Source organism: Dendronephthya gigantea, unplaced genomic scaffold (genome assembly GCF_004324835.1).
Source record: "Dendronephthya gigantea isolate DGI-Jeju-01 unplaced genomic scaffold, DenGig_1.0 000010F, whole genome shotgun sequence".
In the NCBI taxonomy this organism is placed as follows: domain Eukaryota; kingdom Metazoa; phylum Cnidaria; class Anthozoa; order Malacalcyonacea; family Nephtheidae; genus Dendronephthya; species Dendronephthya gigantea.
In genome coordinates, this window is record NW_021163020.1 from 2204993 (window position 1) to 2219235 (window position 14243).

The 14243-nt window shown below is 37.5% G+C and overlaps 3 protein-coding genes across 4 annotated transcripts; 1 reads left to right on the forward strand and 2 right to left on the reverse strand.

The window, feature by feature from the left end:
• Positions 1-452: 452 nt before the first annotated feature.
• Positions 453-1964, reverse strand: LOC114517950. The gene has a single exon (XM_028537803.1). The coding sequence runs from the start codon at positions 1962-1964 to the stop codon at positions 453-455; it is 1512 nt and encodes a 503-aa protein (XP_028393604.1).
• A 340-nt stretch (positions 1965-2304) lies between these two features.
• Positions 2305-6587, forward strand: LOC114518060 (solute carrier family 35 member E2A-like). Its single transcript, XM_028537970.1, has 8 exons — positions 2305-2667; positions 3177-3711; positions 4192-4307; positions 4811-4943; positions 5034-5084; positions 5155-5227; positions 5439-5569; positions 5951-6587. Exons 2-8 carry the CDS (start codon positions 3347-3349, stop codon positions 6147-6149), a joined length of 1068 nt encoding a protein of 355 aa, XP_028393771.1. The 5' UTR covers positions 2305-2667; positions 3177-3346; the 3' UTR covers positions 6150-6587.
• LOC114518052 (lisH domain-containing protein ARMC9-like) lies at positions 6089-13717 on the reverse strand. 2 transcript variants are annotated; one of them, XM_028537959.1, is made up of 28 exons: positions 13527-13717; positions 13256-13378; positions 12561-12731; positions 12205-12351; positions 11742-11834; positions 11565-11592; positions 11337-11437; positions 11166-11240; positions 10813-10899; positions 10685-10728; positions 10465-10573; positions 10245-10343; positions 9943-10033; positions 9679-9802; positions 9343-9482; positions 9180-9256; positions 8994-9068; positions 8797-8887; positions 8629-8693; positions 8454-8555; positions 8243-8284; positions 8090-8168; positions 7721-7906; positions 7547-7581; positions 7379-7434; positions 7041-7192; positions 6851-6914; positions 6089-6157 (listed from the first exon to the last, which is right to left on the reverse strand). In XM_028537959.1, the coding sequence occupies exons 1-27, from the start codon at positions 13575-13577 to the stop codon at positions 6883-6885; spliced, it is 2475 nt and encodes an 824-aa protein (XP_028393760.1). In that variant the 5' UTR covers positions 13578-13717; the 3' UTR covers positions 6089-6157; positions 6851-6882. The 2 variants fall into 2 exon arrangements, with proteins under 2 accessions (XP_028393760.1, XP_028393759.1); XM_028537958.1 differs by lacking the exon at positions 6089-6157 and having other exon boundaries at positions 6681-6914.
• Positions 13718-14243: the final 526 nt, after the last annotated feature.

Here is a 14243-nt window from a genome sequence, read left to right on the forward strand (position 1 = left end):
CAGTCTTGAAGTTGAATGGATAGAAAGTCGTCGACTGTTGTTGCACAATAGCTGACAGTGTAGTGTATCCTATTTTAAGTCGTTTACATTCTGTTACCTTTTTTTATAGATGCCTTTTTTCTTAGTTTGTAGTACGAGATATAGTGAAAATAGAAATTTTGTAAATTTCAACATAGATAATCCGATAAGGCAATCCTACATCTGTGGCATCTGGAAAACATTTTTGTATTCTGCTTGCCTAATTTTGTTAGCTGTTGATGAGCCGTTGATGACTAAATGTTCACATTATATTAGAATGTTTAAGTTTACGATATACGTGTAACGACAAAGGCATGCAATAAAGAGCAAATGGACCCGTTTTCCGAAAACCCTAGGCACAGGCCCTGCCGTTTGCCGTTTCCGGAAAACGCGAAGCTTAAACTGCAAAAATTACACTAACATTAACAATTTTGCTATTCGAACAGTTCATTCAGAAAGTCTTTCGCTTGTGTAAACAGTTCTATACCATAGTTATTTGATTCTTGTTGCGGATTAACATGATCTTGAAGTTGATGAAGGTACTCAATTGGAAATGGGCAGTTCGGTGGTTCCACCTCCACAATGTTTTGATTTTCGGCAGGAATAGGACCATTCCAGTCAACGCCATATAGTTCAATGTTTTCAATTTCATGCCTTTCTAAAAGCTGTCTAACGGCGTGATTTATCATTCCATTTGTCCAAATTTTTTCTGGACTCCAATTGTTCTCAGTTCTCATGGGGCGATTGTTAAAGGCTGCTGCGAACTCTTGAAGAGAATGATTAATTCGCGGTAAGTATACATAATGCAGTAGAAATAGATCGACATTATTGTCCAAATCAAGGACACCAGTTTCCTCCATGGCATAGAATATGCAATAAAATAAATATAGACAGCAACGGAATACCTCCCTCCATAATCTTTCTATTCTTTGATTTCTTGTCGATGGCCCAGCAATAAAACTTCCTCTCCCTTCACCTCTCTCTCTTTCCATTAACCTTGCTACTTGAACATTTTCCCCTCCGTGATCCCCTCTAACTCGGGATGGATAACCAAATTCGTCAGTTGCTGCGGCAAAAACATTCACAACAGTGTCGGACCGGTTGTTGTCTGCACATAGAAGGTAAATTATCCGCCTGGAAAAACCATCTATGCACCCATGCACCACAAACTTCCATCGAATCAAAGCATGATTACCGTCTATATGCCAGAGAGCATTTGGTCCTGGAACTGTATAAACTCTCCTAGTAATTACGCATGCCCAACGAAGGGCAGTATTTTCAGGATCAACACGCGTTAGGGAAGAACGTACCCTGTCTCTCTGAACACGAATACCTTGAGATCTAATGTAGCCAATAAGGTAGGATTCACCTGTGGTATTGCCATGTCTCGATATATAGCCCATGATTAGCTGGTCTAGTTCATCATCAGATATGTCAGAAAATCTGTCAAGGTGTTGCAAATTATATTCCCGTACCCTACGGTGTACAGTCCATCTCGATACTTGTAAAATTTTCGAAATTTCAGTCCATGAGTACCCAGAATTCCTTAGGTCTTCAAGAATTTCCTTTGGTATAGATAGAGATGGTCTACCTGGATCACTTGACATGCTGACATTTTCAATTCTTAAATTGGGCAGAGTGACTGTCGCTCGTCTTATATTAGCTATTCTAGTTGCCCAGTAGTTGTGTAGTTCTGTCAAACACTGGGAAAGCTGCAGTAGTACAAGTCTAGTGTTCTCTGTTAAATCGATATCCAATGTGGTAAGATTTACAACCATTGATAAAGCTGTCTCAAGCTTGTTGAAAATTAAAGAAGCCTCATGAAAGGATATCCTTCCATCGTCGACTTTTTCGTTAATCATCTGCAGTAACTGATCAACTCCGTTAAAAACATCGATCCATGAGGGGTTGTCATTTTCTTCATTTTCAAAAGTTTGTTCGGCCATGTTTGAAATAACACTTCGCTTGGTGAAAAGGCCAAGTAAAGCAGAGGGGGTGCTACTGACCGCTGTTCCAAAGCTATTGAATATTTTTCGAGATTTTATTGAATATATTTTTTGCCGAGTTAAATATTTTACAGTGTAATTTAGTGAAGATTTCGCCTGTCGCATTGAATATTTAACGCAGTTACACAATGTTACACAAAGGGGTATATTGAACATTTTTGTGATTATTGAATATTATATGAGTTTATTGAATATTTTAACAGTGTATTGCATATAAATTGCCTGTATTGAATTTTGCTACAACTCGGCAACCATAGGATGCAACATGCCAACATTCGTCGAATGATTGTGATTGGCCGGGCGATGTTGCCTGAGAAAAGAAGCCATTTGCGCCATTTGTTATCATTCGACTTTTTTCGCGATTGGATGTCGATATTCGTAAAAATACGTATTTTCAGTGGGAAAAAATTAACGATCAAAGATGTTCTTTTTTGGATAGGATTCGCTAGAAATAATTTCTTTAGACCTTTGTTCCAATTTGAATGTCTCTTTGTAAATGATGCATTTAAATTTTGTAGCATTTCAGAGAGTACAACACGAAAGGGTTTCTCGTTGGGAACATTGATTTTTCATTTGGGAGATAAGTAATTTATTGAAGGTATTTGAAAAGATCATCGACTGATCGACGGATTTTACTGTAAAGGTATGGGCTACAACGATCGACTTCACCCAATTTTATATTATCCGGTTAAAGTATTTTAAACTTTTAATTTTATACTGGTTTTCAGACTACTCTGATTGCTGCAGCAGCTAATTTATTTTTGCCGATTGTCGGGTTTTTTATGTAATTGTAGACCAATTGAAAAATATACGTTTTAATTAATACATATTAAAAAACTTCCTTTCAAACAATCAACTTACTGTAAATGAATTCTTCCAAAGAATTCGGCGCCATTTTTATATATTGCAATGGGTCTATAGTGTTATTCTAATACAGGTGGGGGACAATCGATAAATAAATTCAGCTGTAAAAACAATCTAACATCTCTTCAAAGTTTAGAGGGGTGGGGGACATGGGACTGTGGGAGGTGCTTTATGAGTGGTAATTATGGTCTGGAGAATTACTGTGATAGTGGAATGCATGCTGTAATGTTTAAGACTTTTAAGCCATTCATATTTTCAACTTAAATCTGTTAATTTTTAATTTTACAGCTGAACAACCACCTTGTTGATATTGACAACAAATGATTTGAATACATCCAATCAAAGAATATAGAACAGAATCAATATATGCAAAGGAAATAACAGCTTGAAGTATCAAGATCATATATGTTTTAAAATCATTCAAACGATAACAAAATATATAGAGTAGGAACAAAGTCATGTCACCAACAATCAAGCATATTCACCACCATGAGAATCATACTATTCAGCTCAACTCATATGAAAACCAAAAAACATACATTGAAGACACTGTGAGTGTTCAAAGCAAGTCCAATCTATTTTTAAAGCAAGCAACACTGCTTGGACTATGGTATATGTTTAGCTTTTTCACAATTGTTTTGAATAAGTATATACTGACAATGCTTGGAGGAGACCCAAGTCATCTTGGAAGAACCCAAATGCTAATGCCTGTGATATTTGGTGGAATTACAATATATGGGTTGCCTTGTTTTGCAAGGAGAACTGGCATTGTGGGAAAGAAATTAGTCTTTCTTAGGAACATGTCAATTCTAGGTGTACTGAGGTGAGCAATTCATTAGCCCCTTTGTACATGGCTTTATTTTTTGTAATTTTGTCACATTTCACATTAGATTACTGATCCACTTGCCCCTTGAAACTGATCACTTCAGATAGCTCACAACAACACAGCAAACTTCATAGAAGTTTTTCAACCTGGCTGAAAGGTTCCCACTTCTCATCCTTTAAGTTTTATTCACAGTTCAACTTCACATGTTGATAACCATGTTTGTGGGGTGCAGCGCAACATTGTTCTTTCCTAGTTGCACCAACCAGGAACAACATGTGTGCATTTCTATTCCTTTACATATGTATCGATAGTGCCTAACCATTTAGTCCTGCTAAGTCATCATTACACGGTCAATGAACACATCAAAATATTAGCATACTGTTGAGTGTGATGAAATTGTCAGACTGCATAGCTATGCTACTGTGTGTGAAAAATATTAAATGATAAAAATCGTACTCACCAATTATATCAATGTAGGTTTGGAACTGTGGTTTGCTCGCTGATAAGCCTCAAACATGTTGCAGCATCGTTTACAGAAACAGTGAAGGCTTCTGCTCCATTATTCACAGTAATTCTTTCATTTATGATCCTCAGTAAGTAACGTGCAATGGTACAAGAGAATACCTTACAGATATTCACCTTTATAAAGTATATAAATCCGCCAACCGTGTTCTCATGATATTGTTTTGTCCACACTGGTTATATAAAGTTAACTATAATTTAATGTGCAGTAAAGGATTGAATTCGCGTACCATAAAGAGTACGCCTTTTCAAGGTTTACGACGCCATCTTGGCTCACACCATGTGGGGGACTAAAAACAATAGTAAAAACAATAGAACAGCTTTGCAAAAACGTGTGAGAGGCCTAAAGCGTACCCTGCGGCGTACCCTTAGTGTCGCAGCTCCTCGCAAGAATGATTTTCATTGGTTGAACTTTACAATACATTTCTGTTTCAACCAATAGCATAGCTTCGTTCTTTAGAAAGAATAGAAAAGCATTATCCAATTGGACGAAAGCTTCCGAGAGCTGCGACATGGCCCGGGTAGGGCTGGCCTTAAGTTGGTTCACCTGTGACCATGCATGTTTTTTCTTCAGGGGAAAAAGTTGGTCTTCTAGTTATGTTTTCTCTTATCCCAGTCATGGCTGGTCTATCGCTGTGTTCAGCCAATGAAATTAGTTTTAATACAATCGGCTTTGTTGCTGCTATATTAAACAACATAATGGACTGGTTAGTAGTTATTTTCGCCTGTTTTTAAAATGAAGCAAATTTTAGCATCAACACTGCCGTTTATTTACGAACTAAACGTCCTTTTTCCAGCATTCAAAATGTTTTTTCCAAGAAGCTTCTTTCCGGTGAAGCATCATACAGGTAAAATATGAGAGATTTCTTTAGCATGGCCTGGACTTGGATTTGAAAATTATTTCAATTATCGTTGTAGCCCACCAGAACTCCAGTTCTACACTGGAGCCGCAGCGCTGCTAATGCAGATACCGTATTGGGTTTACACAACTGTAAGTCATAGTTGATATTGATGCATGCATTAATGTGATCAACCCTATGATATCTCCAAACTTGCCAAGTGGGAATATGCTATACGTGAGGTTATACTATACATGGAAATATACTATATCCAAATATGCCGTGATTTGCCCTCCGAATATAAGATTCAGTATCTGTTGTACATGTTTTCTAACTTTGCCCTAAATCTTGTAATATTTTCAGGATTTCCAAAAAAGCTTTGAGAAACCAGATTATTTCTATGTTGGAATTTTAATGTTGGATAGTTTTTCATTTTATCTTCAAAGTGTCACGGCGTACGGTTTAATGGCGCTAATATCTCCCATAACATTCAGGTTTGTATTTTGTAACGCAATGCACAACGTCACAGAATACCTAACAGAAGTAGAACTCTATACTATTTTTTCGTAAGTGTGATTCGTCATGATTCGTCACTTAGCAAGTGCATTTTTTTGACGTAGTCACCCCCCTGCCAATACTAAAAATGGGCTCATTTTGGACATTATCAGGGGGGTGACAGCCTCAAAAAAATGCACTTGCTAAGTGACGAATCACACTTACGAAAAAAGTACAGGAGTTCCACTTCTGTTAGGTATTCTGTGACAACGTGCTCTCCATCATTGCTAAATTAGGGCTAAATATTGCACTTCTATTGGATCTGGTAATAACATTCCAGACATATATATTCTTGACACAATTATGCTATTTCTTTACAGTGTCGCAAACACAGTGAAACGAACCTTGCTTATCTGGTTGTCCGTTGTGGTGTTCGCGAACCACGTGACGTGGCTCAGTGGACTGGGAACAATGATAGTGACCCTGGGCGTTGTACTCTATCAAAAAGCCAAACAAATCGAGGCAAGGGATAGAGAACAGCAATCTAATAACAGTAATGTGGATCATCCCCACAGATAGCATCTAAACTGCAATAATAATGTAGTAATAAATAGTGTGAGAGATGCACGGTTCTACTGAGGACAGTAAGGGTTGTTCTGTGATCAATGATTATCACCCATTCACCATGTGTGAAGCAGGCTCGTAGCTAGAAGCTTAATTGACGTGTAGATTCATATATTCGTCTCATACCCGACTGATTTATTTTGTACGCTATTGTTCCAACGGTATACAACTGACATGAATATATGAATATACACCCCAGCCCTAATTAAGCGATGCGGAGTTGTTTATTGCCCATAGTGTGCAGTTGTTTATTGCGCACGTAACTATTGGGAAACAACTGAATAAATGTTTGAATTGAAGTTTGGACCTCGGAGTGAGTTTAATATTTTTGTAGGATATATGAACACCCAATATAATAATATGAATAAAAAAAGTTTGGCCATTCGTGTTGGAAAAGGGATATCATATAATTTTCAATTTAATATTTACATTTATTTTTTATACAGTAATTTAAATGTAAAAGATTATTTGATTTAATATTTATTCAAAACGATAAAATGCGATTATAATATACGAGATATCGCCTTTTCATAGCCACTGTTTAAAAACAATTTCTAAAGATTGCGGTTTTAGCCCGGAGAACTTTTTTTCAATGTGTTCTTAGTATCGCGTGATTCGTATTCGTTCATTACATCGGGAAACAAACAGGTACTCACCGTCCAATCACTAATCGTCAGATTGCATGACGTCACCTCTTCTTATGAGCCCTATTGGCTGATCCTATGATTTAAATTTAGGTGTATGTTATTAAAGACGATTCAGTATTATGACGGGGGGGGACTGGTAAGCATGCCATGCTATACTGTACTTGTATGGAGACAGACAGGGCCATGCATTGAACCGTACCTGGTCTGCTTGTGGATTTGGGGGGTGGTGGAGAGATAGAGCGGGTCAACGGTGGGATAGATTGAGGTCCAGATCTTGGCGAGTTATTACGTGAATCGTGTGACCGACGCAGTTTGTTTTTCGTTCCAAATATTTCACTTTGCGTAAGAGCGCTGGAAAAAATAAAGAAAGACCATTATTAGGTTAAAAGGATTAGAGAGAACATTGCAACGGACTAGAAAACCTGCTTGTAGCTCTGCTTGTGCGAGCATTCGTGAGAACTCAGAGATCATTTTAAAATTGCACAAATATTTCATGTTACTGCAAGACACGTGGACCAAAAAGACAAATCCACACACCTGTTTTGCAACAGTCTTTCCATCTTCTCCTCCTGTTCTGCCGCGTAATTTTTATCCTAAAAATTCCGGTATATCACATATAAACCAACAACACAACCTGGAATTCATACGAAAAACATCTGGTGCATTCTCATCAGCACATTCAAAGCAAGCTAGGACAACACTTACCACCTTAATCGCTTCTTCGTGGCTTTCGGACATTTCTTAAAAAAGTAATGATAGAATAAACCATTTTCACATTCGTTCTCACAATTCTAATTACAGTATTCACAGCTAAAATTCTATCAACCTCATTTACTAACTTCCCTTTCTCCGTAAATGAAAGATTCCTTTAACCTTTACCTTTTGCTGACCGCGGTCTGTTTTTGTTTGGATCCGCAGTGCTCGGCTTCGCAGAGTTTAACCGAGCAGAACTTGGTCTGGATGAACCTGGTTTTGACGAAGCCCCAGGTCTACTGCTCGACATTGGCGGCGAAATACTTTCGGGTATTTGAACTAGAACATTAGTTGCCGGTCGAGGTATATTATCTGGAAATGACCAATCAAATCTTTAGTAACCTCTCTATAAGTCTTCGTGTATTGCGATTGGTGTAAAGCTTCAAGGAGAGATGGGGGGAGGGGAGGGGAGGGAAAGAATAGACCTTTTCCATATGTTGAGGAAGAATTGTAGTCTATCATAAGCACTTTCTACAGTCGTCCGACTTCTCTTACCATGTTTATTGTCGCCAGTTCTGCTTCCTGGTGTTACTGGTCGACTAAGTGGCTGATCGAGGCTCAAAAGAAGGTGATTCTAACAAGATTGGAGAAGTGACAATGAGATGAAATAAATGAATATAAAATATGACAGGTCGCAAAGTAACTCACTTTTCGCGATTTTCGCAAGAAATTATTGGAGTCAGAAGGAAGCTAAGAAGAGAAAAAGAAATATTACTAAAGACCATAATTGATTAGGCTATGGACTACCAATATCCTAAAATTGACATGGAACGTCCCGGTCTATCAAACGATTGGTATTCGTTCTTCCTTTCGCCAGAATCACTTGTTGTATTCTCAACTAACAGGTTCATCAACTCACAATCAGGTATTCCCTCTCCAATAATTCCTCTCCAGCTAATTCGTTGGATCCTGGTTCAAGAATTTCCTGCTTATCCAGCTCTTCATCGATTGCGTCACCTTCCTAAAAAGCCGAAAAAAGAACCATATTATCCATCGTAGTCCCCGGAATGAAAATTAAAGCAATCTAGCTTTACCTCGTCAATGTCATCATCTTCGTCGTCGGAATCGACATCGTAATTAATCGGAGATTCGTCGGAACCTGAAGAACAACGAGAACTTGCCATTGGTCGTGACATAATTCGCCTGACTTGGACATTTGAATCATAATTTGGCCGCAATATTTGTTAGGAGGTTTTTTATACCAAGATTTAGTTGCTTGATGATAAACTGAACTTGTCTTTGCATGTCAACGTCTTCGTCTTTAAGAAAACACTCCAGAATTTCTTGCATCCCCTCAAAATTGAACACAGCTTGTCAAACTACAGTACGAAGTTTCCCGCATCTAAAACTAACATTGGATCACCTGAACAAGGTGTGAAAGAGACTAGAAGATATTTACCATCTCTCTGGCGTCTTCTCGAACATGTGGCAGCGCCAAGATGCTGTAAAGTGATCCATTTACGTAGGGGCGGATCTATATATAAGCAATGGAAAAAAACACAAGTTGTTTGCAAGATAACCGCAGGTATAAAAGATTAAATGAGTTGATAAAGTCCGAATTATTAACAAATCAAAGAATTAATACCTCCTGGTTTTCGTGGCCCAAAAGGTCACTTAAAACTCTTAAAATATGGCTGGCATCATCTGAACACTTCTGCTTTCCTAAATTACGGAATAAATACATTTTCTTGTCTTGCTGCTGAATGGAGTTAAAAAGTCAATTTTCGCAGTGAAATACAGTAAATTACCGGACGTCCTCAGGCACAAATTCATCAGCAAAGCGACAGAATACTCTAAAGTGTAATCCGAAAGTGAATCATGGTCCTCTAAAGCATCAATTAGCCAGGAAACGAGGTCACTTTCAATCATCTGTGTTTGAAGATGACGTCTAAAGTAATAAATAACGAGGACGTGTTGAAGTTGAGCAATTCCTCTACGAATGTTGGGGCATGTGATGAACGCCTATGATTGAGCATGGATAGTTAAAAGTGATTTTATTATTCATGGATTGAGTAAAACTTGAATACGGGTCGGAGGTCTTTTATGACAAATCCAGTTTATTATGAGATCAGATCCGCCCTTACCTCAAACTCAGTTTCTGCAGACATCCAAGAATATTTTCACTCGTGAGCGAATTTTTTGGCTCAGTTGTCAAAGTCTTCTGCAAAGCTTCGACTAACTTGACGCTTTGGGATAAATAGCTTCTTCCTGTGTATGGAAAAAAATAATTGAAACTTAAACAACAAAGATGCATTGAACCCATCAATATACATAGCAATGCTCTGAGCTTAAAGTGCAGCTGGGTAGAACTGACGGGAGTTTGTTTATATTTTTTAATTTTCACCCACCGGCAGACATTGATGCCATGGTATTTAACAACCCTGCAAAATACTGACACACGACCGCGCTGGAGGACTGAAGAAACTCAATTAATGTGTCCTGAAAACAAAACAAATGTAGTAAAATACCATATCTTTGTCTACGGCGAGTTTCGACATCGTTTGTGAAGGTCGGTACACGCTTAAAAACTATTGGGACACACTCAAAACCTTTTCTGTCGATGCCAATAAACGAGAAATCATTGAATTTTAGCTCGTTTAGCACGTGCAGTTGCGCGGTCCTTTGGCAAGTAACAGCAAAATAATTTTACCTGGTACTCTCCACGAAAAGCACAACCAAGCAAATCATTGCCAATGTAGGCTCTCATTGTTGAGTGTCTTAGTTCCTCTCCTGGGCTGCGAGTAAGTCGCTAGACAAAGGAAAAATATCATTCATCTCAGTTGTGAAACGTTTTAGGTATAGGCAGCTTCTGAATTCAAAACATTTGCTGTCAGAACAGTTCAAACATAATTTCAAGTGTCTACACCAACCCATCTCAAAGCTTGCAGTAAAAATGCCTTCTTTCGTTCCGGTAAATTCGTCAAGTCGTTTTTGATTTTTTCAAAGTCCAACGGTTGATGATTTAAGTTGTCCATACCGCTGAGATGAGAAGAAATGAGGATGATCGAGTGTTTTCACACTGACAAATTTACCAAAAATTTAATAGAGATTTGATAAAATCTCCCCCAGGGCCAGGTTGTTGTTGTTTACCTTAGACTAGTTTGGGCAATCGAGGCTCGCAGCATATTGGAAGTCTACAAACGAAACAAATTGTAATACGCCTCAGTAAAATGTACCTCTTAGTGTTTCATTTCGTTGAAATAGAAATATGATTTTACCATTCCTGGCTTGTTAATGTCCAATGATTGCTGCATAGGAGCGTTGAACAGCCGGGCGCAGAGATCTTGAATATACTCTGAAGAAATCTGAAACAATATTTCAGCCATTTTGACTTTGTCTCCGATAACCGGCACAACTAGTCTCCACAACACAATGTACCTGAGAAAAGTAAGCCCCCATCCCAAGCAGTGCGCTACTACCCCATCCCTAAGCAACCACGATATTCATAGCCACTGATATCTATATAGTACCTGAATGCAACCTTCTCTGTTTTCCGATAAGGCGTCTGGCTACGAGGCCGAACTGAGCACATGAGCAGCATTTATAGAATGTACAATTTTACTAAACGTACCAATTTACCCCGAATTGTATCCTCCAACGAGTCGACTAATTCAGCCGCAATACCAATTAGCTTATGATAGTCTCCCTTGAAATAACATTGAAAAATGCTAAGAATTTTCCCATCCCACCCGACGGATAAATTAATCCGTTTCCTATCATGAGATTAGTCGACAAACCATACCTGTATTTGGCTAAACTTTTTAAAGTAACTCATCAATTTGGTTTCCGCCTCGGCGAGCTGGTTTTTCAAAACTTTGATATGGTCGTTATATTGCTGACGTTCTAAAAATACGATCAAATTTGGGACAAATTTTTATGCGAAACTATCAATTACGGAAAAGTGCCGGCAATTACGTGAGTTTTTGTATTCACCGAAATATTTCCGTCTATTATTTTATCCTCTACTCACCTTTTTCGATAATCGCTGGTCGTGCTTTCTACACACACAGTTAAAGAAAACTTTGTACAAAATATATGATTACTACATGTTTGAGAACCACGCAATTTGTGCCTTGAACTGTCTATTATTTTTCATCGTTTTCCAGAATGAATGGTATAATTTAATTTTTTTTAAATTGAAGGATACATATAGATTATAAAGCTCTGGTTTCTCGTCAGATTTCAACTGCTCTGACAAAAAATCTTTTAGCTGTTTTTGGAGGTCATTTCTCCAGGAATCCTAACAGAATGGTCAAGTTATATGATTTAATATATTATGATTAATATGAATTTGGATAAAGGGGAAAACACGAGGGAGAATAACTGCATTATGAGATGACAATATGCAATCTTCCAGCAGCTGAACTGTTCCCAGTCATTGATATTGTAATTATACATCATAATATATATAGATCAGTGTGGCAAACATTGGATGGATAGTGGGAACTATGAAAGGAGATTGCTTGAAATTTTAGCCTTAAACTTTCCAACCTGCAATCATAGTTTTTCCTATTCAAGAGACTGGGCATGTACAAGTCAAGTCAAATATTAGCTGAAATTCAGGGGAAATAGCTGATAAAATCAAATACACTAAAAATGGCATTGCTTACAGTGAAAAGAGGTTTAAATGATGGGTGTTTCATAACATCTGGAATGAATGGTAATGCATAATATGGAAGAAATTCTTCAGATTGACTAAGAGAAGATCCAGTTGTTTCTAAATATGTTTTAAAATGCTTTTTCCTTCTTTCTATTTCCTAAGAAGAAACATACAAACTGTCAAGAAACATAATTGTGAACTGAAACAAGTACAGCCAGAAACGTTTAATGCCATAGCAATTTATTTCGCGAAACGTGTTTACTCAAATTACTGGACTATTCTACGGCAGGTAAAACATATGAAACTGTATTAAACCTAATGAAAGGTCTAATGGTTAGTTTTTCTTAAATCTCAGGAGGAACATACCATTTTGTCCATATTATTAACCAATGGAAAAACTGCAAAATATAGACGTAAATTGAACTCCAGTTTCCGACACTCAACATCTTCATGCAGCGTTTTGGACGAGATATTTGCTGTCCACAACTTAAAGAAATGTTGGTAGTTTCCACTTGCGAAACAACTCAACAGTGATTCCTGCAGCAAAGGCATATCATCATTTCATTACCACGAAACAAGAAAATTTATAAAAGACAGCAGTTCCATGTACAATTTAAATTATAGCGGCTTTACGCCAGACTGGAAAGTTTGTACTGCGCAAAGGATTTCTCCTTTGCGCACTTTAAACCCTCGGTCGTTTGCATCTGCGCATTTTACGAAACTGAGCGCATATGCGCAGCAATTCATTACAACCTATATAATAATAAGTTAATAACAGCTGGATATGATTTAAAAGTGTATGATAGTATATTTGCCACTGTGTGCCATTAGCATGCAGATTAAGAGCCATGTTGTGGTCGTTTTTTGTGCGCTGACCAAACCTGAAAAATTTTTTATCTGCGCAATTTTCAAAATTTCATATGCACATATTTTTGCGAAAGGTTAGCCTCCTTTGCACATTTTGCAAACTTTCCAGTCTGCCTTTACGGTCAAAATCGGAGTGAAAAATAACGTTAGGGAAGTATTCACAATTGAATATATAATAACACAAACTTCAATACCCCCACATCCTTTTTTCGGTCACCGTGAATGGAGGTTACTGGACTTGAAGCAGATTTTCCTACGGACGACAACTCTTCCTCAAAAGCTTCTGCCGCTGAGACATAATTCATGTATTCCATATACTAAAGAGGGAAAAAAAGGTATTATTTGATAACCAAGATCAGTCCGATTTCATTAATACACTAACACAATCGGTTATCAATTTCATCACATACTTTGTGAATCAAATTTACAAACAGTATTTTAAGTCGGTATTTATATAAAACAGACCTGTTTAACGATAGCATTAAGCTGTGGTTCTACTCCGATCACCGCGTCCATCTTGTAACTAGCTGTCAAGGTGCTGTTTTAAACTTTAAAGCCGATTTAAAATCATCAAACTTACAGGTTAAAGGTATTTTCAATATTTTACAGTAACCAAGCACCTATAAACAAGAAACTTGTTTTGGTCGCCATCTTGAAATTCGCACCAAAACGACGGCCAAAAAACCGGTGGCCTGGACACGAATATAAAAATTGTCGTTTTTATTTCCCATCTCTCAAAATTGTCTAAACGGATGTTTAGTTCTACCACTGTGGTCCAAACTCCAAACAATGAAGATGTTAGGAATTAAGATATCCCATTCCGACTTCCGTTTACTTGTTTGAGCAATTAACAACTAGAAATAGTTAGAAATGAAATTATGGAAGATACTTGTTTCGCCTGCAGAGAACACACAGGTGGATGCAAAATAAACTGCCTTTTTTTTCAAAAACTATCAGGATTCAGCCGGATCTATGGCAAGATGCGAATGGATTTCAATTTAGCATATAACTGATATTGTCAATTATCAGAATGACATAGCATTATGAATTTATGCGCATATATATTATATCTTATGAATCAAACAAGACACCGAAGCAGCTGTTCCCATATATATTTTATTACCGAGTAAAAACAAGTAGTTTGCGGTCTTTGAAAAATAGTCATAAATGTCAAAGAAAGAC